Consider the following 27,938-nt stretch of genomic DNA (forward strand, 5'->3'; position numbering starts at 1 on the left):
AGAGAGCACCAAAAACAGAAAATCAACCAAGAATTTGATGTGAATATTTATTCATAAGCAATCAATGCTCATTTCACTTTTTTGACGAACAAGTCAAAATTCAAATGGTAGAAAAATAAATTATAGTAGAGTACATCTCAATAGATATAGCACTGGATGTTTTCATGGAAAACTCTAAACATTTTTTAACAAATGAATCAAAACACAGTCTGAATGATGACATCGAGGTATGACCCATGAAGGATATGTACATAAGCACAACATTCAGAGTTATTAATATACAATTGCCATCAAAAACACAAATTCACTCAGTCCATTCCACAATACAGTAAACCCAGAACAAGAATAAACATAGAGGAAACAAACTCTGATATTATATATAGCATCTCTGCATGCTTTTCAAACCAGACCATGGTTCATACCCATCCATAAAATGAATAGCCATGCTTTTAGCTACATTAGCTACCTGGAAGAGGGTTAATACAAGTTCTTTCACACTTAACATGTTCTTTGATGCAGCCATTCAACCAGTGGCTTTACACCAACAGCACATCAATTCAAAATCTGGACAGCACAACATGACATTTAGTCTAGTGATCTCCAATCAGTCATCCAGTCAGTTCTCTGTTATCTTGTCACAATTTCACTCATAGAGCCAAAAGGGTAGGAGAGTTGAGGATATCCACTCTGGAATCGCTTTTACAAAACTCAGCCCCATCGGGGACCGAGTCCTGTTCGGGACAAGAGAATGTGAAGACCGATAAATAGCTGCTGCAGGTTGGTGTCGACATGCTCACCACTGGTGTGCTAAGAGGCTGCTCCAGATCACTGGCCACTGACTTGTAGAGTGTCTCCCAATCGGCCAGGCCCAGTGGACCACTCAGGTCGATGTCAGGTACTGAGCGAGCAGTCTCGACGTGCATACGTTCCTCAGCACTGACCAGCAGATTGTCCAGCAGCTCTTCCCTGATGTCCAAGCTAGGCTCAAGGTCACAGAGGTCACTGTCCTCTGCCGTGGCACACAGTAAGATGTTAGAGTTTCCTGAGATGGCTGAATAGGGCACGATAGGGTCCTCCAGCTCCTGCAGTACAGGCGCTTCCTGGGGGCCTTCCTCGGACAGTAGCTTGCCCAAGGTGTCAGGGCTTGAGGGGTTCTGGGGAGAAGGGGTAGATTCCTGGAGCACACCTTCCAGATCTGTAAGCATCTGACAGGTGGGTCTGTGTGTTGCGAGGACATATTCGAGCCTCTTCTTTTCCTTCAGCAAACTGTTGATTTCCGCCTGCAATGTGGCTTTGTCCTCCTCAAGCTTGTCTGTCTCCTGAAAGAAATCAGAATTATCAATATGAGCATTTTGGAGGAGCAGTGGCTTTTGTTTACTCCAGTATTTAGAATCACATGATACTTCTCAAGCAAATGTATATGTACAGGTAGGCTAGGTTTACTTACAGCTTGCAAGGTATCAGTAAGTTCCCTTCTTCTATTGCGACATTTTGCTGCAGCCATCTTATTTCTCTCTCTCCTTATCCTCATCTTCTCCTCTTCCTCTGGAGACAGCTGCAAAAAGTAATATCAGGGAACAGAAAACTGTCACTACGGTCTCATTCCTCCTTGGCCTCAGTTTCCTATGAAAGGTGGTGCATGTTTTTTTTCTCCCTCTCTGCTTGTTCCCGTGTAAAGTAAACGCATCTACCAGGCACACAGACTACGCATGACTCCTGATTCGTGATAGGCTACCTACAGTATATGTTACATAGCCTACTGTAGCTACCCATTGCTGCATTGTTTCCAATACGGCGAGATCTATCTGGATTCGCTGCTACAGAGAGGTACAATATTATTGCGCACATGCACCGCAGAGAAAGCGCGTCAACATACCAGTTCGTTTTTCCCCTTCCTGGAGGAATGTTTGCCCTTGTTACTGCCAGCTTTGGGGGTCGCAGAGACAGAGTTCTGCGTTTCATTGGTCTGCGCTCTGCCCAGAGATGGCGAGACAGACGTGATGATGGTCGGCTGGACCATCCACTGCAAATCTGGGGTAGTTGAGATCGCTGTTACCGTGGGAGCAAACGGAACCTCAGACACGTCCATCTGCCAAGCAATACAAATAAAGATATTAACAAACATCGTTGCACAATTTATTTTTGTATGCAACCTATTGTAAGATTAGTTCGCCTCAGAAATAAAAATCTAAATAAAAAAAATCCATTCACTCTTTCGCGTTGCCTATATATAGCCTGGCCTACCATTCAAAATACTGACACATCGCCTACTTAAGGATCCTTAACAACATAGCATATTATGTTATATAATCCATGCAATAATTGGTTAAAATATATTTAGACGTCCAAAAATAGACTCCACCAGATCAATATTCGACTTTTCATTGTTGCTGACGTCAACACTGACGCAAGGCTGCTGTGGAGTCTCCTCAATGGGTTGATTTTTCTCAATGAACCACTGTATAGGCACTCCCAATGTTAGATTAACATGCATGGTGGTCATTTGATAGATCCATCAAACATTCCTATTATGGAAAATTAAAGCATATTTATAATTCCTAATTAATGTGCAGAACCATCAAGAGGATGACTAGAATACAGCTAAGGCACTATTAGTGTTATCATAGCCAAATCGATTCTGGCCATATTGTCTGGATGATCAACAGCTGTCAGCTATTATTGTGCAAAATGTCACATTTGTAAACAAGTAGGCTACTCGCTTCTTCATCAAGTGACAGCCATTATATAGCTAAGCCTAAACCCACATCAAATCAATAGCTTTTGTGTTCTTCGAACCCAAGCTCCTACATAGGATCGAATAAAATGTACCATCGATATAGCTATAATTTCCCTTTATCTTCTGATGACTGTTGAGTTCTACCTGGGTGGTCTCTGTCGGAGAGGCAGATGAGGTGGACAATAAAGCGTCCGCTTGCGACTGTGGGTAGTAGGCGAGGGTTTCCCCAGCTGGAGAGGCTGAGCTGCAGCGTGACAAGGAATCAGAGTCGGTATTCGCGTTGCTCGAGAACATTTTCCTCCTTTAATTCCACAGCCAGGCGGAAAACAAACAAAAACAATAGCCTATGCTACTTCGCAGTTCTTTTTTAATCCTTTCCAGATATGTGTTTTCTCCTCCAGGTTCGTATACCTGGTAACTGATAGACCACTGTGCTAGCTCCTCCTATTTATAGTCTGTCAGAATTTTATGAATGAACTGAGGTTGTACCATTTGAGCAAATGGGAGCCGCGCAATATTTTAAAACAAAGCGTTTATCACTCTTCGACAAAAATATACGTATTTTCTATATTTAGATTTAGCTATTCATCACTAGAAGAAGGAACTGAGAAGAGAGTTAAAAAAAAAACAAGAATATGTTCCATGATGAAACCCCCCATGAGAAGGAAATAGGCCTATGGCACGTGTAACACGTTCATTCATAAATGTATGCGTGGAGGTCGACCTGACACTTGGCTGCTGTGAGCAAAACTACTGCAGCATGGGTTTATACCTATGTTATTTTTTTTCTCCAAATTAAACAATGCTCAGGTTAGATTGTGTTGCACTCCAGCTAGTTTACAATATAGTAAACGATAGATAAGAATAGCCTTTAAATTCTTCTCATGAAATATTAAAATATCAGCATGCAACTCCCATCCATTCCCACCCAACTTGGATGGTATGGGTAAAGGAGATAGCTCTGTTTATGCTTTAAAAATGTTAGATTGTCACTATAGGACCATGTTTTGTATGTTTGACACTTAGTATTGACAGGATGTTTTGTACTTCTTTGACCACATTGATTTTAAATATCTTATACACAATGTCTTGCTATACCATGTAAATATTCATATTCATTCAACAGTAATTTCCTTACCAGAGGTAGGCCAGATAATAATAATAAATAAATAAATCCTCCAGGACCAGGCATTTGGGTTTAATACTTCATGTCTGGCAGTACATGAAACTGAAACTGATACATGTACAACCCCTGGCAAATGGAGTCACCACTCTTGGAAGATATTTATTCAGCTGTTTTTTGTTTTTTTTTAGAAAAAAGACAAACCACAGATGTGCCTCACATTTATTTTCTGAATATTCTAATTATGTGAAAACTAGCTAAAAATATGGACTCACAAACCTAAAACATATATTTTTGCACCTTCTCTGGCTTTTTTTGGCTTGATTGCTCTGGGCATAGATTTCACTAGATGATAGTTATTCTTGATCAATCAGATTCCGACTTTGTCAAATGGCAAATATAAAGATGACTGCCTGAAGAAAAAAGGACAGTTTCCACAGTCATGATGATATGGGGTTGCATGTCAGCAAAAGGACCAGGGGAGATGGCAGTCATATACCTACAGTAAATGCACTAGTGTAGCCTACATCCAAATATTGGACTCTTTTGTCATTGCATCAAAGGAATTTTTGTGATGAGGAAGTCATTTTCCAGGATGATAATGTTTCTTGCCATAGAGCAAAAAATGTTAAAACTTTTCTTTAGGAAAGACATATCAAGTCAATGACACGGCCAGCAAACAGTGGATCTCAATCCCATTGAGAATGTATAGCGCAAGCTGAAGAAAAACACCATCCTGTAAAGCTGATCTGTCAACTGTTTGACAAAGTTGAAACCTGATTGATGAAGAATACTGTTCTGCATTAGTGAAGTCTATGCCTCATAGAATTCAAGTGGTAATCAAAGTCAGAAGAAGTCCAACAAAGTAGGCCTACTAATTATGATGTTTTAGGTTTGTGATTCCATATTTTCTCCTTCAGGATTGAGTGATTCCATATTTTCCCCTCTACATTATCTAAAAAATAAATTGCCTGATTTGTTTGGAGCTATGTTTCACAAAGTCAGAATCTTCATCTGTTAGAGAAAAACATTTTAGAGGCACATCTGTGATTTGTCTTTTTTCTAAAAAGTAAAACAGCTGAATGAATATTCTCCAAGACTGGTGATTCCATAATGTTTGGCAGGGGTTATATTCAAAAGTTTTATATCTCAAAAATACTCATGTCTTTATGAAAGAAACTGATGTGTGCTTTTGTCAAGGAAAAATATCCACAATGCACTGACAGCCTAAATAATTTAATGTGAAAGGGCAGAACATCCGACATCCGTGCATGAGTGATCACCCCATAATGCTGTATGTGTGTTATAGTCAGGGATGGGCACAAATACATCAAAATGTATTTCCAAATAAAATACCAAATACCCACCTTAAAAATGTATCAAAATAAACTACAAAATACAGCAGCCAAAAAATGTATCAAAATAAAATACTGTATTTTTGTATTTTCAAAATACTACAAAATACTTCTTTCTAAAAGCCTTTTTCGTCTATCCCTTCCCCACCTGGAAAAACATCTAAAAGCAAGAGACTCCTTCCATAATCAGTAAACAGATTAGATATGCTGACCCCTCATGTTAGACATCCCAATATAAACCTCTGCCAGGGTCGGTGCCAGCAAGTGGGGGTGCATGAGCACTGCCCGGGGGGGGGGGGGGCCTTTTGGATCACTGAAACAATATGATCATGGGGGAAAATAGTGCAAGGACATAGTGGTCATAGCCTATAGTGTTTAATAGACTAGCACACAGTGTTAAATAAAATAGTTGCATAGGCTACAATACAAGCAAATAGGCTATAACAGACTCACCACTATCAGGCCTAGGCTACATATCATCAACACTGTGTCTTTCCTTTCTATTTGAAATGTTCTTGTAAGATCCTGCTCAAAAGCCAATTGCACATAGGGCCTTCTGATAATATTGCAACATTGAACGTAGGCTGTGTGATCGCTCGAAATGTTCTTTAAAGTACTTAACTCTAACACATTTACGATTGGATGGATTCCGTGGACCCGATTTTCACCTCAACAAAGGAAGCAATCACAGAACGGAGGGGGGACAGCAAGACGATGATGACACACTGAAGCGGTTATGAGCTACGTACAGACGTATTTTAAATACATGTATTAGAAATACTGCCCATCCCTGGTTATAGTTAATAGTTCATAGTAAGTAATGTCCAATTCAACTCAGCACCTATGATCTGGAATGATACTTATGCCTTCCCTTTGATGTCCAGTAGAGCATGTGTAACTTATTATTTAATTATAAGGGGCTATTATATTCATTCCAAGGTCTCAAAATTGCACTCTGTTATTGTATATGTCCACTGTCAGTGTCTGTATCATATCCAAATGTATACACTAGACTTACCACAGACACCTTAATATATATGCTAGCGAGAGATGCTAGTACCCATCAATTTTATGTCCTTCTTGCTATCAGGCCCAGCTTGGAGACCCCGAGGTTGCTAGATCAAGCCCTGGTTGCTAGTTCAAGCAGAACTGTGCTGTCTACTCAATGCAGTTACACAAGATCAAGACCTGCCTGCTTCATCTTGTTCTCTGAGTTCTTGAACACCTCTGGAATTGTGCAGTGTATGGGGCACTGGGGCTCTGTTGGTAAAGTGGGTCATGTGCTGTATAGCACAGGAAGGAGTTGCACTTAAAACCTCAAATCTGTGTCTGTCAATTCTTCAGGGATAGCTCACCACAAACAAATTGTTGTGATAAAACAGACAATACAACGGAAAAAAATATAATCATAATAGCCAAATCTCTTATGAACAATAAGACTGTGTAGCAGTTAAGTGTCATTGTTTTTTTTTTGGTATTATTTCATATTGCTCCAAAATCAGAACAAAGTGCTGTACCAATCATCTGCATTTGTGGTGTATACATCTATAGTTTCTCAACTAAAATATAAATGCAACACATTCATTTTCACTCCCACTCATTGAAGCAAAATATCTAAGTTAAAAGTATAAGAAAAGGCTTATTAAAAGGCTTACATCTTCTGTAGTTGAACAGCTCTGGTGGACATTCCTGTATTCAGTATGCCAGTTGCACGCTCCTTCAACCTTGTGACATCAGCGTCATTGTGCTGAGTGATAAAACTGTGAAAAAACATTTTAGAGTGGCCTTTTATTGTGACCAATCCAAAGCATAAAGTGCATCTATGCAATTGTGATTATACTTGTTAGTATGTGTAGTTGTCCTATGGCATATCTCTCCTCATATTTTTGTGTAACCATTGTAGAATATTTTCTTCTTCAGTACATCTTTGTGATCAAAGTCATAAGCATCACTTGTCCTTTGCTAAATGTATCCCCTGCAAATATGTTCTATGAGAAGCTCAAGATTTTAAAGTTGTCAAAATGGTCTTTTCCCAGGTCTAGATGTTCCACAAAGTGTAGTCTGGTGTAAAAAACAAATCTGTACTATTGAAGGTGTACAATACAATTACATACTTCCTTGAATGTGGTTCCTGTGTTATGAACATTTTTTAAAGCAGTGAATAAAATGATGGCAAATTTGATTAAATGTATTTAAACATACTGTAAAATAGCATCCAAATTAATATGATGAACTGAATTTTAGCTAGAACATGCATTAAATGGAAATGATGTGATTACCAATCAACCCAAAGGCACATTATGCTAACTTATTAAGTTGATGGTGTGAGGAGAGCCTCAAGCCACTTACGTACTGACTGATACAAACTTTTCCTATGAACTTACCAATAATCAACAGCAGGGGGCAATATTGTACTATCTAAGCCTGACACATTTGTCATTCCTGTAAAGCTCTATGGAGAAAGAATTACCTTATTGGCTACTGAGAAATCTGGGATTTCACTTTCATTAGAAAGAAAATTAAGTCAGTTATGACTCATACTAGGTAAAAACTGAAGATTAAGGTGTGAGAAAAGAGTGAGCAAATAATAGTTTCCAATAAGGTTATTTATACCCATAGCCTCCACACGAAAACAACTAGACGCATTAACCACAGCTCTCTAAGTTTTATAACTGGGGACTGTTATAGAACTTACCATCACTGTGACCTTTACCAGAATGTAGGTTGGTCAATGCAAGAAGTGAAAGACTTTACAAGGGATGTTGCCCTTCTAAATCACATTTATAAGTCAGATCCACCAGTGATAAGACACGGTCACAAAAAGGCAGATACATCCTCTCCAGGGTTGTCTCTAGAGAGAGGTTTATTGTCAACACAAAACATTTACACAATTAATTTCGATACCAATTCATGTCAAATATAAATAATGATAGTAAAATGAAGGCTATTCATTTAACAACTTTAAAGTCTTCGTGATCTAAAGTTTCAATCTTCTTCTCGTTCTTGAACTCAGCTTTGTCAATTCGTGATCGAGGGCTTCCTGTCGTCTTCAGCCATTCCTGCATCTGCTTCACTTTGTCCGTTGGTCCTTGAAGCTGCCCCTGTACAGTGCCAGCCTCCGTGTTCTGCACCCAGCCAACTAGGCCCAACTGCTGTCCCTCTTTCTGAAAAACAAATGAATGTCTTATCTTTCGGAAAACAACATGAGCTTTTAGATGTTTTAAAGACCACCCTCTGGGGAAAAAAATCAAGATTTTAACCCTTTTAACACATCGATTCTTTTAAGTGGCAACACCTAGCATGAGCAAAATAAACAGTAATCATCATGGTTAAGGATTTCTGTTTTGGATTTGTTTAGTGCATTTCATGTCTCATATAACCAATTAAAACAACCTGTGACGTTGCCATCTTCAAAGAACATAAGATGTAGTGGGCACTTAACCTGCCAGATTAGCTCCCGACCTAATGGTTCAATGCAGTTGCATTTGCCATTGGCAACATGGAAGGAACCTCAAAGCCAGTGGCCAGTATGGTCTGTGATACTCTATGGGGGACTGTTAGACAAGCGGTTTGACCCCCAGGAGGTAATGGTGTGTTCATGGCATCTGGGAATATTAGGGACCGCCCCCGTGATGATGATGTTTTTCTGACTGCGAGCGTTCATGTGCTTGTGCGGTGGGAAAGAGTGAAGAACATGGACGGCACACAAAGGTTAAAACATACGCTCATTAATCTTAAATAAACAACTGTATCTACTTAAAAGTGTGGCTTGGGACGCTTGTGAAAGCTTTCAAGTGACAGAAATGGTAAATTCCCAAGTTTCACATTAAAATTGTTGGACATGAAAGTCCACATGGACTACAATTGAACTACAAAGTGACGACAAGCACACAACTGGACAACTCTGTTAGACTCTGTTTAACTCTCTTAAACTTCCCCCCCAGTTATTCCCACATGAGATGACATTCACCATGACATTTTCACTGAGAAAAATGTGGTAACACTTTACTTGACAGTATCGACATACGAGTGACCTAACCTCTAACCCTAATCCTAACCCCAACCCTAACTTGTTATGACAAAAACCGAATGTCACTTAATAACAGAGGCGGTATGTCATAAACGTTTATGACTTGTTTATAACACGTTCATGACAGTGTCATGTCACTTTTATGTCGACACTGTCAAGTAAAGTGTAACCAAAAATGTAATAAAAAAAAAAAAAAACACACACACCATAAGAACGTACTATTTGACACTGCAATCAGAAATCATAATCAGCCTTCATCATTCCTGGGATGTACAGTAACAATTCCAAAATCCATGGTTCGGTTCAGACCTCCATTTTTGGTCTTTCACTTTTTATGGTTATTGGATTAAGTAACCATAACCATAACTACATCCAACTAAGTAGGCCTAGGTATTGTAGCCTTCCTACGTGTAAATGAACAAACATCGTTTTCTGTACCAAGCTACTGAATAGAAAAGGTATTAAAAAAAATCAGGAAGAAAATGGAAAAGTGGACAAAGCTGGGCCTACTTTCATCACACCTCAAACTCTTTCATTCCATATTGTGATTCTGGAACCTGATTCAAAGTCAGTTAGAAAATGTTAATATCAAACTGAATTTAGGTCCTATCATTGGTTATTTTCCACAACATTCAATCTAGCAACTTGATGGTACGTGATGGGCTATTCTGTGGGTTTGCATTCATATTCTGATATGATTAACAACAGGTATTGGGGAAATGGCCTAATATGCGTACAGAAAATGCTGATCAGCCCAGGTTAAAACATTCCAAAGAACATTAGCCTACCAAGACTACATGTAGTTCTGATTTCACATGCAGCTGCAAACCTCGTTTCTGGGACAGCTATACAGCTATGACCATAGTCAATGGCCTTTTTTGGGGGAAACTGATAGCGCTAGCCTATACAAGTGAAATGGTGTGAAGCAGAGCCTCTGAGGTCATCTTGCTTGTTGTGGTAATGACAATGGGCCAAAATAGAATGTTCGGGTGAGTTTCGGCGTTTTGAGCGTGTGATGTTCACGTAGGCTCACGTAGGATGTGTTTGACTGGCTGTGTGTGTGTGTGTGTGTTTGCACCAAATTATTATTGTTGACATGCCCACACATTACCAATTTGTCATGTCATCAACTGCAGACTACACATCAGGCTGCGACACCATAGCCAAACGCCTTTTTCTTTATTGAGCGACATTTGTCCCTTGGACATCATACCCATCACAGATTTTAGGTTCGTTTATGCTACACATCACAAACCAGGCTATTTCTGGATTTTAGGTTACCATAGCAATTAAGCAGGATAGGATACCCTACCTGAGTGTGCTTTCGAAAAAATACCCCTTGAACTTTACCGAAGACTTCATAATCCACCGAGAGAAGGTCAGTAGCCATAGTGGAGGTCAACTAGAACTTTACTCCAGCTTCTGATGCGAATTTCACAAGCGCTTGACCCGTGGCTCTGAGGCGGTCTATGCAACTGACTCTGGCTTCAACGTCGTTTCATTTCATTCATTCATCAATTCAACTTCCGGCCAAACATGGGCTGCATTTATACCAAAATAAAAGTCCTCTTAAAATGTCATAATACCCGTGGGCTACTTGGTCTTAATCAGTGTAGAAGAAGCTTTCTATGCTCTTTGGAAGCTTGTGGCTGTGAAACTACTTTATAAGACCATACTTTGCACAAAATATGTTTTGACCAAAACCAAACCAATTGTATGTTTGCAAAAACAGAAATCCCCATTTTTAAGCATGTTGCTTTTTATGCATTCCAGGTAACATCAATCAAACTGCCAAAACGGTTTGATCGATGTAAGCTGGAATGCACAATTAAAAAAAAAAAAAAATCATATATAAGCCTGTGTTTTTGCATTTGAACCTTTCAATTGGGTCTGGGACCTGAGTCTTCAATTGAATGAATGTAGCCTACTCGTCATCCCCATCATCCCAAACATTCATTTCCCTTGCAGACTTGTATGGCAGCTTACAAGTTCTGTAAAAGACTAAAAATATTACGCTGATTCATCGCAGAAAAAAAAAAACCTTCTCAATGATAAAACTACAACCATAATGGGCCACAACAACTCTCTAAAATGAGTGCAATTTTTATGTAGGCTGCATTCTAATTCTAGAAAGACAATACACCAAATATTCAAATATCAACCATTATAGGAGCATTAGAGGTCCAACCTTTATTAGTGTGTTAACATACAATATATGATAAAACAATGTCTCATTTGTATAAGCCAGAGGATCACATAGTTTGGCACATTACATGAAGCTTTAAAGGAGAACTCAGGGATTTTTTTTAACCTGCTATAGTACATGTAGGTCAAAAGGAAACGAAACACTGATACTGATGACTATACTAAGTAATTTACAGTCGTTGAGGTAACCAGGGGAGTAGTTATCTCAATAGGGATCTTCTCCATGTTACCAAGACACTTAAAACAACATTTTGAGCCTCCCAGTGGCAAAAACGGTTAAACTTTGATTGACACTCTGCCTGTAGGATTATATTATATAGATGCTTTACACAGTTGATATGTTTTTGGTGTTCTAGCTCAATACTGCACTTTCTCATTCCACTCATTCTCATTCCACTTTCTCATTACAGGTTAAAAGACTTAAGTCTATTCCGACAATAAGACAATAATCAAAGCTCAACGCGGTCAAGTTGTGGTGTGAAAATGATTTTCACACAAAACCGTATGTACGTACGTATACGTGTTATTTATTAATATCCATGACTTTCTTTGGTTTCACTGTTAAAATAGATACAGGTAACAAGTGATTCCGAGACCATTATTCATCCACTTGCCAGTCAAGAGTCTAGCACACAGACATTATATGACAAATTGTAATACCCCTCTCAAGTACCACATTCAGGATCTTTACACAAGACTTGGTAGAATAATGTGATCAGTAGTTGCTCTGGGCCTTACTCCAGGCACTCAAACATACCTGTGACAAAATACATAAAGACACTGAAAAAAGAAGGCACATAAAAGTAAACAAAAGTAAACATACTTGCTCTCTCAAGTTGGTTCTGTGAAAAGTGAGTAATGTAGTTGTTGCACTGTAAAATGCAGAATGCCTCTGAAGAACATGTCTGCAAACAACTTGAAAAATTCATTTTAAATTGTGACACAATCTGTGACTGACAAAGCTCTCCCATAGGCTTACAATCAGTCTAGACAACAGTTACACCATCAAAAGGTGAACTGGGTTTAAAAACTGTTATTGTGAACTCACACCTTTACGGCCCTTTTCAGCATAGTCAACTCCAGATACATAATTCTATAATTTAAATATGCTCCACAAGACCACTGGAGCACCAATGGATATCTGTAAGACAAATATTACTTAATATCTTAATAAGGCACGTTTTAAATTTCAACGGATTGAGGACAATAATCCTTAATTCTTTGGCGTATTCCTATACACATCTTATTCAGTAACTATATAACCAGTTACCAGTTTGGTAAATAACCGACTTGAAAGTCCTCTATCCTCCGATAAGGGTAATTTCTGCAATGTCCCATATTTTCCACTCGCTAAACTAACACCTGAGTGAACAAAAACAAACCCATAGTGTCATAAAAATGTTATTGCAGCATGTGACATGTAATTCTGTATGCTCATGACATGATGGACGGTGAATAATAGTTGTGGACAATGATACTCAAATTTAACTACCACTAAAAACATCTGAGGTGTAACGAAGTGTCCAAAAGGCTTTTTACGGCAGCCTATTCTTTTCAACAAAACTGCAGCACTTCAGTTACAGTCTGTTACACTATGGCAACATTTCACATGAGAGTAACACTGTGGCTGGAGAAAAAAAATCATTTCATAGAACAAACAAGTCTATGAACCACCCAACCTATTAGGGTGAAGCTCCAAATGCATTCCTTTTAAGGTGTCATTTTAAAAGTTGTATTGTTCGCTTAAGATAAGCAATAAGCAGTATTGCTGCAAGTATATTCAAACAGCTGAGCTGTTATGAAGATGCATTGAAAGTGTCAAACAAATTATGTAAATTGTCATGAAAAAAAAAAATACAAGCAATATTATATATATATATATATATATATATATATATATATATATATAGTGGAAATGGAATGAAAACAACCTTCCAAATGAAATGAAAAGGCCAAAAAAAAAAAGATTCTAGACCTTACTGGTAGGTGGTGGGCATTTTCCGCCGTCACAACTAAGAGGAAAAGCAACACTCCTTCCCTACCTCTTACTGAGACCTTTGCCAACCAAAGCACAGAGGGAAGCGATTGGCCAGTGTCTAAATCCCCTCATAATAGGGTAGAACAGAACTTTCCTCACAGTTGGGCTCCTGTGTTGGCTCATCCCTCCTCCTCCTCCTCCTCCTCATCATCACATGGCTGAGGACTTGAGAGGTGATTTGTTCGTTCATCAACAGCATTGCTGACTGTCATATTTTGAATGGCTGTCCATAATTTTTCATTCTCTTTCAGCTGGTCATTGAACTGCAGTGTCAAAGGGTGGCATCAACTCAGATTATTCAAATTCATATTAAATCCATCAATAATTTGATGCTTGATGGGATGGTATGAAAACATTCAGTTGAAACAATGAGTTTAACAATATATATCTATTGAAGCGAGACCTTACCTGCTTCTGTAACAACTGAATCATTGCCTCTTGCCTGTTAACAATTTCTTTAAGCTGTAGAGGAAGAGAAAGCATGTTATTGATGAAACCAACATGTTTCTTTATCTGGGCTTTGAAGGGAAGGAAATGATGAGCACATCAAGTTGTCTGGCTACACAGTCAGTGTGTGTGTGGCTTTGCCTTGTAACTGTTATTCGGCCATTTCTACTCAGTATTGGTGTGTATTGGGTACACACATGCACATGCCATTTTGGTGTGTCATTTTGTAATGTTGTGTGTTTAAATTGGTCTCCTGTCTGCATTGGACTGTGGTAAAATTAGCCATTGGAAAGACCAATGACGAATGATGTTTAATGAAAATGAAAGTGATTAGCAACTTTTTATCATTTCTTGATTAGAAGTAGATTACTCCGTATCTTTGGTGAGCAAGAGTAGTGTGGAGAAGATTACGCACTGTCTTTGATGAGCAAGAGTAGTGTGAAAATGCTAGCTAGCACTGCTTTGTTTACAGCTTTGTACATCTGCACCGTATATCTGCATATTGAACTAGCAGCAGAATGTAGCCTATGCGCTAGTTGGCGCTGGACAGTTGTTGCTGTGTGTGCAGTTCTTTTCACGGTGCAAAAGCAACACAGGGCGACCGGTCAATCAACCTTACAGTAATTTCCTGTGTATTAGCTGCATTGTGTATAAGCCGCAGGACAGTGTTTTATGCAAGATAAAAGAAACAAAACCATATTAATACCATATTAACTGCCCCTGTGTATTAACCTCATAGCTGAAGAAATTTTGCAAAATCAATGTATAAACCGCGGGAAATTACGGTATAGCTAGTGCTTTTAAAGTCTGCCCAGTTTACAGTCTCTTTAACAGCAGCAGAGATGATGCTAAACTGCAGATTGACATTTGTGTTGGACTTAAACCCCCAAGGAGCGTTTTGTTTGGTGTCCTTGACTGACCTCTGCAAGGTCACTGCTGGCTTGGCAGCAGGACATTCTGAGACCTGCCTCCACACCAATGGCCTTCTCGCAACCCGATGAGTCTGTCTGTTGAGCAAAGAAATGTTCAAAAGAAATGTTCAAAAGCAACAACAACAAACAAACAAACAAGGAAAACAAAATGTGAAAATAATATACATTTAATAATCTTTTTTTTGTGCATTACCGAGCATCCTTTCACTGCAGCAGCTGCAGCCTTCAACTCCTGCAGCTCATCATAAGGAAGTGTTGGGTGTGCGCTCTCAGAGTATGAGGCAGCCAAAGGGTTGGAGATGGAGCTGGAACTTTCTGGCATTGGGATGAATTCTGCATCCTTCAGTTCCTGTTTTGCAAAAGTAAAGTATGCATATACACAGATGCAAGCAACCATTTTGGAACAGACTATTTTTTCCTCAACAAAAATGGGAAATTGATACCTGCCGCAGCCAGGAGGGACAAGAGCTATTCCCTGTTTGGCTAGTCATGGACATCATGGAGGTGTCCAGATATCTCGCCTCCGTGTCAGCTTCTACAGTTCTTCCCAAGGTCCCATCGCGCAGCTCTGTGTCTGCTGAGCCCTGGTCAACATCCAGATCCACTGAGGCTGTGGACGCATGACTCACACCTTGATAGGAAATGTAAGAACATCATTTAAAATTCTAAATATTTCTGGTGACAGTGAAGTGGTGGTCATTAAACTGGTTATACAAACTTTTTTCTGTTACACAACATTGATTAAACTTTTTCCAACAATTGAACATGTTGGTGTGTGGTGATGTGCTTCAAGGCTCCCACTTTCCTGTGTTCCTTTATGGGAAAGGAAATCTATACACTATTTGTTTAAAACATGGTCTTACCACTGCCAATAGAAACTCCACTGCTGTTGGACCTGATGGTTTTTGAATTGAGGACCTTTTCTGGAAAAAAGGAGTACAATATATTTTATATATACAGTATATTACATTGACATTGTTGTTTATTATTGCTATTTATATTCTCCTTAATGTAACCTTACCAACTTTTTAATTGTTTACTGTTAAATGTAACTATTGTATTGTTGTTGTTTGTATGTCGCTTTGGATAAAAGTGTCTGCTAAATACCATAACCATATATACTGTATATTACAAATACATACGTACACAATACTGTATTTAGGTAAAGCAGTCAAAAGTCAGTCTCAACATTATCACTATGTAAGAAGACCTGTTCCTATGTAAACATGAAGGAATCAGTCTAAGCTAATGAAAGCACAAGGATTTGTACTTACAAGAAATTAGACACTAATAACAATATAATTACACCATATTCCATTTTTGCAAAAGTTGCTCAAAGGCTATTACGGAAGTTTAAAACATCCAATAATATGGACCAATGTCTGACAATGCAAGTATCTAGTATGAGGCATCTACAGTAGCATCTATCAAAAGCACTAAAGCAATATTAATAGAACATTTAAAGTATGCATCACTCATAGAGCCCGACCGGTAAATCAGTGTGCCGATATTAGCTATTTGCCTATCTATCTGTATCCGTATTTATAACGGCTGATAGTTATTTTTAAATTAAATAAGGGAAAGCCAAATACTGATCCTTCATCTAAATTTCCAGTTTTGTCTTTTCCGCTTAACATTACATCCAACATTAAAATAATGTTAGCAGTGGTTGAGTGGTGCAGGCTAACTTGATTGTTGGTGTATTTGTGAAACATAAACACGGTTATAACAAGCACTATAATTTCCTCTTTCGATTGTCATCCCATACATTTTCTGATCATACTGACAGTACAGTAGTTAGCGCTAGCTAATGCCATTGCTTGTCTAGTGTCCGGATTTCAAGCCCTCTGTTCAGACCTAGGTAGAGTGTCCTCCTTTTTGGGGGTTTGTCTGCCTTCATGACAAGTGCTCCACAGCTAACAATGCTTATAACAGCTGTGCAATGGCGGCAGAGCAGCAAAATGAAACATAGAAGTCATATGAGAGTATAGACTTTATCTTACATTATGCAGTTCTCCTTTCCAATCGCATTAAATATCACACTGTTGACTTAATGTTAACATTTTCACTAACACCCCCAACCCAATCCCTTCCAACAGGAATAGGCCTATTAGCAGAAATTGGGGAGTGTCCTCATTTTGGCAAATCTGTCCTCACTTTAGACACAACCTGTCCTCCTTTTCAGAGTCTGGTTGGTGGTCACCCCATTTCTGCTACTTTATACTACACATGTACGCTCCATTTCCCCATTAAACACAAATTCTGACCATCAACTACTATTTTCAACGTATTTCTGCACAGAACTGCATCAAGCAGAAAAAAATCGGCTTCCCTTCTATTCTCTAGCTGGGTGGCGGTTGCAGCGCGGTTCGAGCCGTGTCTGAGACGTGGATATGACGGAGGCCGTGTGGCTGTTGTAACCTGTTAACCTGGGCGCTCAAAAATGAAAATTAACACACAACTGAGCCGTTCCGCAGACGCGACACAGGCAATGTGTTTAAGCTGTCATATGAGAGCATGGACATTATCTTACATTACGCAATTTTCCTTTCCAGTCACACAAAGTATCACACTGTTTAATGATGTTGTGTGTAAAAAACACAAACAATACCATCATAAACCATAAAGTAAATACGTTGAAAGTTATTGTGGTGTTACAAGTTATTGTAATAAAAACAAAAACCTAATGCTAAGACTCATAATAATTATTTTATAATTAATTGTATAAAAGCCTTTCATTAGGATACCAGATAGTGAGGCCTACTTAAACACAATGTCACACCTTGATGAGAACTTTTCAATATACTAAATATTAGAGTACATTTTTACATTGTGTTTGTTAAAAATGAATATCGGCCGATTCATCATTTATTATTTAGCAAATATCGAAATCAGTATCAGCCTTTAAAATCCCACATCGGTCGGGCTCTAATCACTTGGATAAAAACTACAAAGACTGTTTCTCCCTGAACCTAACTAGCACTAATGCAACTACAACAATGTCAATCCAATTTTTGTTTGATGCACTGAAGCAACCAAAAACAATGTCATAGCCAAGTTGGTGCACCCAGCCAATTAAACACACAATACGGTTATGGTTCACAATACGGTTATGGTTCACAATACGGTTATGGTTCACAATACGGTTATGGTTCACAATACGGTTATGGTTCAAGCAGCTCCACTTTTTGTACTTCAAAGCAAGAGGCAAGTACAAGATCTCCAAGGTATGTGTTGTCTCAATGCGTCTTAATGCAAGAGGAGACTGAGGGTGATAAAACTGTGTGGTCTGTGTGATTACGCGTCAGATTTAGACAGATCGTCTTACCCATGATCAGAATGGTGTGCCAGCCTCGGCAGGACAGGTCGGGCACGTGGTGGAGAGAGCCGAAGATGGGTCGGGGAAGAGCAGGACACACCTCTGAGCCAAAGCCTCTGTCTGGCGGGGGCATCCCAAGACGACCATTCCCAGCATTCCCCCAAGCAAAGATATGATTGTCTGCAGGCACGAGAAAGTACGGCACGAGATTACCATAAAAAAAATAGCTGAGATTTGATGACTCCTCATCTTTATTCTTTACCAAGAGAGAGTCAAAGAATCTAGTCTTAATAATAGTACTTGCAATAATAATAATTCTTATTATTTATTTTATTTACATAGCGCCTTTCTCAAACTCAAGTCTTGCACTTACCCTCAGTTGCTGCAACAGTAAATCCATCTCCGCACGACACCTTGGTGACTATCTTTCCCCCAAAAGCACCCATTAGCAGTTTGACATCCTGGTGCTTCTTGAAATCCTTCACCCCAAGCTGTCCAAACTTGTTGCAGCCGAAAGTCATCAGATGACCTCTCTCTACGGAGCAGCATACACAGTGTTAAGATGTTCATCAATACTAAAAAGATCAGTCAAGCATGTCAGACTGGATTTAACTGAAATGAGAAATCAATTTAAAAGAACAATAATCAAGATTAAAAAGGGATTGAAGATAACAGTACCATCTATGGCTGCAGTATGGGTCTTTCCAGGAGAAATAATATGGATCTTGAAGCGAGCTAGCTGTTTTACAAGGGTGGGTGTGATCGTATATGGCACTCCTTGGTAACTCTAATGAAACGTGGGAAGAAACAGAGAAATTATTTGGGATCTCAATAAGGAAGTTTTGAATAAGGAAAGAAGTAATGAGGAAGTTAAAAAAAGGCAACCAAATTCTACTTATTATTTCAAGAGATATTGTTATTTAGTCTTAATTCATGTGACAATACTTAAAAACAGTCCTAAGATTTTTTAAACTTTTTAAAAATGTATTACATATCATTAGCCTACACATGGCAGGAAAACCTATTTGCCACACATAGGGCTCTAATTCCACTCAGACAATATAAATATATCACACCTCCCAGGGTGTGTGCTTAAGGCCCGTGATGCCCTGGTTTAGACCCAGCTTGTTGAACTCATTGTTTCCACAGGCTAAAACCTTCCCAGATTCAGTGAGGAAAAATGTTCCATCACTACCACAACACACAGACTCAATGGTTGCACTTTTGGGCAGCTCCACCTGTGAAGGAGACAGGTGTAGAAGAGAAGTCACTGATGTGTTAGTACATCAGGCCCTGAAGCCTCTTAAAGGAAACCACTGTGTGCACCAATATTACTCGATTCCACTCACTTGCATTGGGGAGGAAAAGTCATCTTCACAGTCCAGGCCAAGCCGCCCTATAGAAGAAGGAATCATAAAAACAAAAACAAAAAAAAAAACAGCAATCATACAAAAGATTTGATCTCAAAATAGATTAAATAAATCAAATGAACTAAAACAGATCAAGGAAAGTGAAAAGGAGGGGTGGTCCCCACCGTACTCTCCGCAGCCCCAGGAGTAAACGTCCCGGCTGTGGGTCAGCACCACCACGTGGTTGTCGCCGCAGGACACCTGCCAGACGGGCCGCTCCGTAAAGAACTCCAGCAGCACCGGCTCCAGCACCTCCATGCCCAGCTCACTCTCCACTCCGATGCAGCCGTAGTAGTCCGAGCCAAACAGGTACAGCTGATCCTCATCTACCCTCAACCACACAATAATACAACATTACCTTGGATAGGATACATTTAGCAGGGAGTAGAAAAAGGACACATAAGAGTGCACAAGTTCTAGAAATCAACTCTTCAAGGGATATTAATTACCATCTTAAATAATTCTTAATAATCTTATACACAAATACTATCACAAAATACCATGATGGTATTATAGTAATAGTAATTCCTGTGTAGGACTGATTCTCCACGTCCGACTTCACTCACCAGTGATACAGGCAGTAAAGTCCGCTCCACAGGACACCTGGCGGATGGCCTTCCCCTGCAAGCACTCCACACGGCGCGGCTGCCGATAGGAGGCCTGGTCTCCGTGACCTAACTGACCCACCATCTTCGCTCCACCTTGCACACTCTGTTTGTAGGCACATGCACAGACAGAAACGCAAACAGAGACCACATCAATCCAGAGATTAGAACTTTGTTCTACAGAATGTGTCCATCTTTAAGGTACATGGCTAGAACTAACAGGCTTTACTGTCTCATGACAAAAAAAAAAAATCAAAAGATTTATGCAAGATTTCTAATATTTAGCTCCTAGGGGAGCAAAGTATTAACGTGGTAGCGTAGTGGCGAAGGAACTGGGCTAGCATGCAGTAGTAGTGTAGTGGCTAAGGAACTGGGCTAGCATGCAGTAGCCAGACAGTTGTGGGTTCAAGTCCCGGCTGCCACCATTGTGCCCTTGAGGCACTTAACCCTGAGCTGCTCTAGGGAGACTGTCAACAATTGACAAATGCAAGTTGCTTTGGATAAAAGCAATCAGCAAACACTTAAGTATAAATATATAAGAATAAAAACAGTAAGGCAACACTAAACAGGATGCCATCAAGAAAGTATACACATACAACATATAATGGATCACCACTATGCTTCACATTGTGTCATTGCACCAGATACTTTTGGTTTGGAGCCAGCCATAAACTTTCAGTTCTGAATTTCATTAAATGAATACCTATGTCAGGAATTTCTTAGTCAATCAAAAGTTTGTCAGTATGTCTGCTCACCGCCCAAGTGTATAATTCCTTCTCAACGGTAACAACAGCAAAGTGTGTCTCCCCAGCACAAACATGCTGTGCACTGCTGCCACCCTTGAACGTGTCAAGCTTTTGTGGGGTGAATTTGCCTCCCCCCCAGAAGTACACCTCCCTGGAGCGTGTGGTAACCACGGCAACAGGGCTCTCTGTCACTGTGCTCAGCCTAGAACACACAGTTCACGCAGGAGAGAAAATGTTAGAAGGGACAATCACACAAACTCATTTTTTGATGGTGCATGCTCAGATTTGAGATATACCCTTGTCTTAGAGGGGATTCAATAGATCTTGAATGCACAACTACAACTACAACTACATCCTCTTCCATTGATGTGCATTGTATCTGATACGCACCACTTGAGGTATAATATGGTATTACAAGAGAGGCTGTTTTTTTATGGTAACCTTGGGCTATATTCACGATTGGCACCTTTTTTTGACAAGAAAAGTTGGCCAGGGTGCTATTTTGAGAAAGAGAGGAAGGGTCTGCAACAGGAAGTCTGCAACACCAGTATATGCTCCCAAGACGACGAAGGGCTTGAGCTGGCCCGAAACGTCACGGTAATAAAAACATAACTATTGGGAGCGTATACTGGTGTTGCAGACTTTTCCTCTCTTTCTCATCGTCATTTTTTTGTCCAGCACCCAGGATCAGACTTGGATGTGCGTGCGTTTTATCCTCTTCACAGGGTTGTCTTCAAAAAAACGGTGGCAGAGTTAATGTTAGCTAACATGCTATTTTATTTCAGTTAGGCTAATAGCTGGTTTGATTAACATTGAGAGATGATCTTATGGAAAGTACCCCATGCCAATCTCTACATATGGTGAAGGGTATGTGATGATGTGGGGCTATTTTAATTCCAAAGACCAAGGGCACTTTCATGATGCATACAGTAGGATGAAATAACTGGACTTTAGAAATAAAAATCTGCCTGCCTCTATGGGAATTTAACATAGGGGTGTACTCACTTATGACCCCTGTATTTTAAGGAAGAACATTTATTTATTTATTTACAGTACGATACATTATTCATTCACAAACAAAATTTGTGTCCTTAAAAGGTACAAAGTTCAAAATAAGAAAAATAAGTATTTTATATAGTTTTTGTATGTGCTGTAAAAACTAGTATGTGGGTAGGCTATGCATTGAAATAATTCAATGTAGCCTATTTACGTATGTTTTATGCATAGGTTTGAGAATGAACCCAACATTTTATGAATAAAGCAATGGGTAGCACTGCTTTTAATGACTAAATAATAAAAAATCATAATAGTTTAAGCAGGTTTCTGCCATGTTTATTGTTTGAACATGTAATGACGCAACTAATGAATACCTTTACAACATGCAATGATGATAAAGCAAAGAAACTTACTTAGGCTTCTTTATAGCAGAGTTAAGTGCTGCTACTCTTTCCTCCAAACCCCTGTGAATGAACGCACACAAATGCACACGACATATGATTAATGAATTGGAAGTAAATTCCTAGTTAAAGCATGTTCCTCTCGAGTGACATTCCTCTGCTATCTCCCCACCCTCTTCTTCTAGTCACTCACGGCCTGATGCACAAGATGATCGGTTCATCCATAATCTGGTTAGCAGTGGGCCTCTTTTCTGGATCCTGTTGTACAAAACGGAAATATTATGTGAACAATGTCCGCAAGACAGAGTTTGGTGACCTCAAAGATGTGAATTCAATTGATCTTTCATAACATTTCATGATTCATGCAGATTCTCTTCATAATGAATATTACAAAATGGATGCATACATGTATGTCTATACATATATATATGTGTGTGTGTGTGTGTGTGTGTGTGTGTTTGTGTTTGTGTATGTAACCCTGTGTACAGTAAGTCCTGACCTGATCGAGACATTTGTAGACCACCTGAAGGAGATCAGAGGAGTACACGTCTGATCTGACCTCCATCGTCCAATTGCCCTGGACAATCTTCACACAGAGGTTGAGCGGGTTCTAAGGAGAGATCAATACATACTCAACAATGACCCCAAAACGTTAACGTCCATCCCTTCCATAAGAGGTGCACTGCACACATTAAGGTATTTTACAACATAACTGAATGACTGGTATAAATTTGTAGTGATAAAAATGTAACAATCTTCAAAACAATTAAATCATTAAAATTATGTCCTACCGTTGCATCAAAGGTTCTGGTGAGGGTCAGCATTTCGTAAAGCACACAGCCCATGGCCCAAATATCAGACTTGAAGTTGTACTTAACCCCTTGGCAAAGCTCAGGAGACATGTAGTATGGTGTTCCTACACACTGAAGAAATGCTTTCATTTAGAGGCCAATACCAGTTTATGTGCTACATACAGCATATTTGTTATAAACACTTTAACTGGGTCCTATAGTATAGTTCCATCCTCCACCAACAGAAATTCTGCACCGTGTATGGTGAAGTGCACAATTTACTGACAATGTTACAGTTTATAATGCTGTGGAATATGTATAGAAATACCTAAACTAACAACTAAATTGTTTATATAATGTTTTAATTAAACTCCTTAAAGCTGAAGTAAACACTCAAAATTGTGTCACCGTTAAAATAATTATAAATCGAATTATATATTGTTATTGTTCACTCAAACATAATAACATTGTAAGAGTCAACACTTACTGTTTCAGCCATGGAAAACTCATTGTCTAACTTCTTGGCCAATCCATAATCACCCAATTTAATAAGGTTTGTCTTGGTGAGGAAGATATTTAATGTTTTGATATCTCTACAGGAACAGAACAGAGAATATCATGGATTTCCTTATGGAATACAGACGCATACAGTCACAACATACAAAACTGTCTGATGAGTTGGGCTTTGGCGAACCTGAAATTATTTACCTGTGCAGGATGCCAGCTTTATGTATGTGTGCAACCGCTGAAGCAATCTGGTAAAGATACCAGATGACAACCTGAAATGAAATAAAACATGAACTGCCATTGAAGACATTCATATACATACATACATACATACATACATCGACAACAACATGGCGAAATAGTTTGATGTGTGTGCTATACCTCCTCAGTGAAAAGCTGTCCCCTCTGCTGAATGATTTTATCATACAGATTTCCCCCTGCACAAAAAACAACCAAACATTTAATGTCGAGCTTGGACTGCCTTACATTAGTTCACAGTGATCAGTTGTGAGCTCTACTTGTTGACACAAAAACAACTCTTAGGGTTAAACCTTATTTCCAGTTATTTTGAGTAGGATTCTGGCTGATACAAAGGCAAGTCACTTATGTTCCACCAGAAGCAGGGTGTATAATAGGCTTCCAATTGTGGTGTGTGAATTGGTGTTTTTGACATAAGCATCTTTGGTCAAAGATTTTGCAAGAACATGTATATCCTCTATTGGTATAGAAGCACTTTTTGATTTTTTTGATTATCTGTAAGGGTGACCTACAAAATCTTTCTCAAACCAACCTGATTAGAAACATTCCAAAATGTGTGTTTAAAATTATAGATACTTTATTCAGAATAACAATTAAGAGTATTTACAAAGATCCTTGATTACTAACCCCTTTGTTTCAACCCTTTCTGGTAATTCTTCACTACTGAAAACTGAACACAAAAAATGTTGACCATACAAAAGATTGGAATTGCCCTATAAGTGAACTTTCGAGACACTTACTTTTTGACATACCAATTTCAACAGTTCTATCCTATCATAAATATCCATATTTATGTTAGGATAGAACAAAGTACCTTGAATTTCAATTAATTTAATATCACGTTTGAATACTATCATTGTTGCACAACTGAATACAAGGCATAACATTTGTAGTTTATTCAATTTTTTTATGAGATAGGAAGTAATCTGTGTAATGCCAGGCGAATGTCTACATTTGTGCTAACTTCAATGCAGTCAAATTATGTGACTGCTAAAACATTAAAGTATTGTTTAACTAATCTTAGCTGAACCAAATACATTCTATGTGGGCATGACTCCATGACTTTTCCCAAAACTTGCTGACTATATTCGTACAACATTAAAAAATCCTATTTTCAAATAAACCTGTATATCCAAACCCTGTATAATTTGTCAACCTAATGCTAAAGGGAACATTTAGGGAAATTCAAATGAAATGCCACATTAGATTTTACAACAGGATTGGCTTCCAACACCAAAGAAAGGTTCAGTTAGATATGTATGTATGTGGGTGTGTGTGTGTGTGTGTGGTCTAACAGGGGTTCATACCATTACAGTACTCCAGCTCGATAAGCAGCGTGTTCTTGTCCATGAAGTGATTGAAATAAGCAATGATATTGTGATGCTGCAGGATGGAGAGGATGCTGATCTCGTTCATCACATCTTGTCGCTTCTTGTCTGAAAGGCAGTTGAGATCGACTTCCTTCCATACTACCAGAGAGTTATCCTAAAAAGAGATTATAGGCATTTCGCTACTTTGAGGGAGCCATTTATGTGAAACCTGTGGAACATTTGGACATGTTTCTTGTTTCTACACTTCAGATGAACAAATCTGACAAAATAACCAAATCAGGTGTTGGCATTCCCTTTGGAGATGCTTGCACCCCAGACAAGAACCAAAGTTATATCCATGGCATGGCACATTTCTCCAACAAACCAGTTTACTGCCCTGCAGAAAAAAAACAGCCTCACCAGCTTAAGGTGGTTTGCTAGTTGACTAGCACTAGCATCACTAGCAAAACATACCTTCAGCTGGTTTACCCAGTTTACGATGGTAATTCAGCTGGTTTCGCTTGTCGTACCACCTCAAGTTGGTCATTTTAGCTGGTGTTGCTGGTCTTACATTGCTGGTTTAACTGGCCATGCCAGCTTTTTTTTGGTCATTCTAGCAAACCAGCACCAACAATGTCAAGCTTGGCAGGGTGGTCACCAGCATGACCATCTTACACCAGCGGTATCCCACATAACAGGCTGGTCACACCAGCATGACCAGCTTCCTCAGATAGTCACACCAGCATGTCGACCTGGTGGCCCAACCAGCAAAGACCAGCAAAAGCTGGAAGAAAACCAGTAAAGACCAGCTACCAGCAAAATTTGGTTTCTAGCTATTTTTTTCAACAGGGTTGTCTAATTTGCATGTTATTCACTGCCCATTGTGTCCAAGAATAAGAACAACATTATACCATATAGCTTTATCAAAACAGCTAGCCTATACATTCTATGTATGTTCCATTTCATGCATTTACAGGGTTCCCTCTAGGTCATAATGTAAAATTCCATGACTTTTCCCTGAATTTCCATGATGAATGGCACAATATACCAAAGCAGCTGCGTAGTGTTCAAGAATCTTTTACTTTTTTAGAGGGAGATGAATAAATGGGCATTAATAAACAAAGCTGGGCAAGCAGTAAAGCTAATAACCAGATATACACTAATTATGCATGGATATATTTGTATTAATGTATTTTGGCAAGTAAATTTTAAACTGCTGCAACAAAATTCCCTGATATTCCATGACTTTGCCCCAAAAAATATCAAATTCCCTGACTTTCCAGAAATTCCATGACCCGAACCCTGATTTTAAGATGCTGGAGTGGACCAATATATTTTTCATATCTGGAAATATTCAGATTGACTGACCTTTAACAATTAATTCGTAGTGGTGGCATGTAACATAATACATTTCCTGAAGTAGCTGAATTATATCAATAAATGTGTACTTTACTTGAGTATTTCAATTATAGATCGGCCTACTTTATACTTTCACTCCACTACATCATTTTAGAATCATGCCAGAAGCAAATACGTTTTAGTCACGTGTCTAACAACTCACTAGTTTTAGTTAACACATTTTCACCGTCCTCCTGCCCAGTGAAACCATATTAGAATTTGAATGTTTGCGATAAATAGAATGTTTTGTTACCCAGTGTAGAAATAAATAAAGTAAAAAATACCACGGTAAATGTTACTGACGCACCTTTCACACGTGCACATTATCCAAGATAACTCACCTCAGTTCGTCTGTACAGTGTTGCTTCACCGAACGCTCCCTTTCCCAAGACCCTGATGGGGATGTAATGCAATTTCTCCTCCTCTCCACTCAATACTCCACTAGCCGATCTCCCACTAACCACTGAGTCATTGCTAGTATCTGAAGCTAGGGAACCGTAGTGTCTCTCGCACCCGACTGACATTTTTCATTGACAGCAAGTCCACACTCAATCGTCGACTGAGGACAAAAGTGTATATCAATTAAAAAATAGAAAAACTTAGACTGTCCTCTTTAGCTCTATGGTTTTTAAATTAACGCTCCTCCAGGTAGGTTAGATGCAAGTACGTGCAGCAAAGTGATACACATGTTGACAACGTTGAATAACGTTTAGAGCAAACGTCAGGGCTATAACACCAAATGTAAATTAATGTCGATACGCAAATTCTGGGTATTGTTAGCCTACGATAAAGAAACACGCGGTACAGATAACATTACAATCCACAGCGCCGAGCGTGGTTTACTTTAGATGTTGATCAAGTCACGTCTCACCCAAACAGAAGTTGGCAAGCTGCTGTTAAGACAGCTAAAACTTCTTAGCTATTTAGCCTGACAGACATCGCCTATTGAAATAAACGTATTCGTCTGCAAACGTACAGTATGTCACAGTAAGACTACATTAACAGGCAAAAGCATTCCTGTTTTGTAATAGGCGAATACAGTATCTGTCTAGTTTTCCATGGGTGTCAAGAGATGTTCTGAACTCCCAACACGAACAACTTTCTACACTAACCTAAAATTATTCAGGACCCGGAAACACTTTCGGAGGGGAATGAAACCGAGACGCGGAAGTGGATCAGATGAGAAATGTTTAGTGGCCTCAGACCAGACCATGCCTGTCAGAGCGGCTTGAACCAGAAGCTGTGTTATAACACAAATGCATGCCCCATGTACATTTCGACTTTAGTTAATTTACTGTTAAGGTTTCCATTTAATTGCACTGTCCTTTAAA

General features: G+C 39.1%; 3 protein-coding genes across 5 annotated transcripts; all 3 read right to left on the reverse strand.

Annotated features, from left to right (window-relative positions):
• Positions 1 to 33: 33 nt before the first annotated feature.
• fosaa (v-fos FBJ murine osteosarcoma viral oncogene homolog Aa) lies at positions 34 to 8,051 on the reverse strand. Of its 2 annotated transcripts, XM_042072061.1 has the most exons (5): positions 7,911 to 8,051; positions 6,871 to 6,975; positions 1,877 to 2,089; positions 1,448 to 1,555; positions 34 to 1,319 (listed from the first exon to the last, which is right to left on the reverse strand). In XM_042072061.1, exons 3-5 carry the CDS (start codon positions 2,087 to 2,089, stop codon positions 648 to 650), a joined length of 993 nt encoding a protein of 330 aa, XP_041927995.1. In that variant the 5' UTR covers positions 6,871 to 6,975; positions 7,911 to 8,051; the 3' UTR covers positions 34 to 647. The 2 variants fall into 2 exon arrangements, with proteins under 2 accessions (XP_041927995.1, XP_041927994.1); XM_042072060.1 differs by lacking the exons at positions 6,871 to 6,975; positions 7,911 to 8,051 and adding an exon at positions 2,882 to 3,137.
• acyp1 (acylphosphatase 1, erythrocyte (common) type) lies at positions 8,039 to 11,045 on the reverse strand. The gene is made up of 2 exons (XM_042072062.1): positions 10,558 to 11,045; positions 8,039 to 8,379 (listed from the first exon to the last, which is right to left on the reverse strand). Exons 1-2 carry the CDS (start codon positions 10,633 to 10,635, stop codon positions 8,164 to 8,166), a joined length of 294 nt encoding a protein of 97 aa, XP_041927996.1. The 5' UTR covers positions 10,636 to 11,045; the 3' UTR covers positions 8,039 to 8,163.
• LOC121692961 (serine/threonine-protein kinase Nek9) lies at positions 8,293 to 27,736 on the reverse strand. 2 transcript variants are annotated; one of them, XM_042072059.1, is made up of 24 exons: positions 26,949 to 27,736; positions 25,207 to 25,384; positions 24,023 to 24,078; positions 23,843 to 23,913; positions 23,622 to 23,727; positions 23,135 to 23,266; positions 22,843 to 22,953; positions 22,537 to 22,601; positions 22,356 to 22,406; positions 20,956 to 21,148; positions 20,162 to 20,306; positions 19,721 to 19,921; positions 19,536 to 19,582; positions 19,263 to 19,424; positions 18,865 to 18,973; positions 18,560 to 18,721; positions 18,196 to 18,366; positions 15,731 to 15,790; positions 15,311 to 15,498; positions 15,061 to 15,216; positions 14,856 to 14,942; positions 13,897 to 13,950; positions 13,588 to 13,751; positions 8,293 to 8,379 (listed from the first exon to the last, which is right to left on the reverse strand). In XM_042072059.1, exons 1-23 carry the CDS (start codon positions 27,129 to 27,131, stop codon positions 13,608 to 13,610), a joined length of 2,832 nt encoding a protein of 943 aa, XP_041927993.1. In that variant the 5' UTR covers positions 27,132 to 27,736; the 3' UTR covers positions 8,293 to 8,379; positions 13,588 to 13,607. The 2 variants fall into 2 exon arrangements, with proteins under 2 accessions (XP_041927993.1, XP_041927992.1); XM_042072058.1 differs by lacking the exon at positions 8,293 to 8,379 and having other exon boundaries at positions 11,395 to 13,751.
• Positions 27,737 to 27,938: the final 202 nt, after the last annotated feature.

The sequence above is a fragment of the Alosa sapidissima genome, chromosome 19, assembly GCF_018492685.1.
Source record: "Alosa sapidissima isolate fAloSap1 chromosome 19, fAloSap1.pri, whole genome shotgun sequence".
NCBI lineage: Eukaryota > Metazoa > Chordata > Actinopteri > Clupeiformes > Clupeidae > Alosa > Alosa sapidissima.

Bases quoted from the DNA above. Each gene is read 5' to 3' on its own strand.
- fosaa (XM_042072060.1), bottom strand. From the start codon at position 3,031: ATGTTCTCGAGCAACGCGAATACCGACTCTGATTCCTTGTCACGCTGC. The intron at 2,090-2,881 runs GTAGAACTCAAC...ATTGCTTGGCAG, and splicing joins CTCCGACAGAGACCACCCAG to ATGGACGTGTCTGAGGTTCC. The intron at 1,556-1,876 runs GTATGTTGACGC...TACTTTTTGCAG, and splicing joins GGAAGGGGAAAAACGAACTG to CTGTCTCCAGAGGAAGAGGA.
- acyp1 (XM_042072062.1), bottom strand. From the start codon at position 10,635: ATGGCTACTGACCTTCTCTCGGTGGATTATGAAGTCTTCGGTAAAGTT. The intron at 8,380-10,557 runs GTAGGGTATCCT...TTTGTTTTTCAG, and splicing joins TTTTTCGAAAGCACACTCAG to AAAGAGGGACAGCAGTTGGG.
- LOC121692961 (XM_042072059.1), bottom strand. From the start codon at position 27,131: ATGTCAGTCGGGTGCGAGAGACACTACGGTTCCCTAGCTTCAGATACT. The intron at 24,079-25,206 runs GTATGAACCCCT...TTTTTTGTGCAG, and splicing joins CGAGCTGGAGTACTGTAATG to GGGGAAATCTGTATGATAAA. The intron at 23,267-23,621 runs GTAAGTGTTGAC...GCATTTCTTCAG, and splicing joins AGTTTTCCATGGCTGAAACA to TGTGTAGGAACACCATACTA.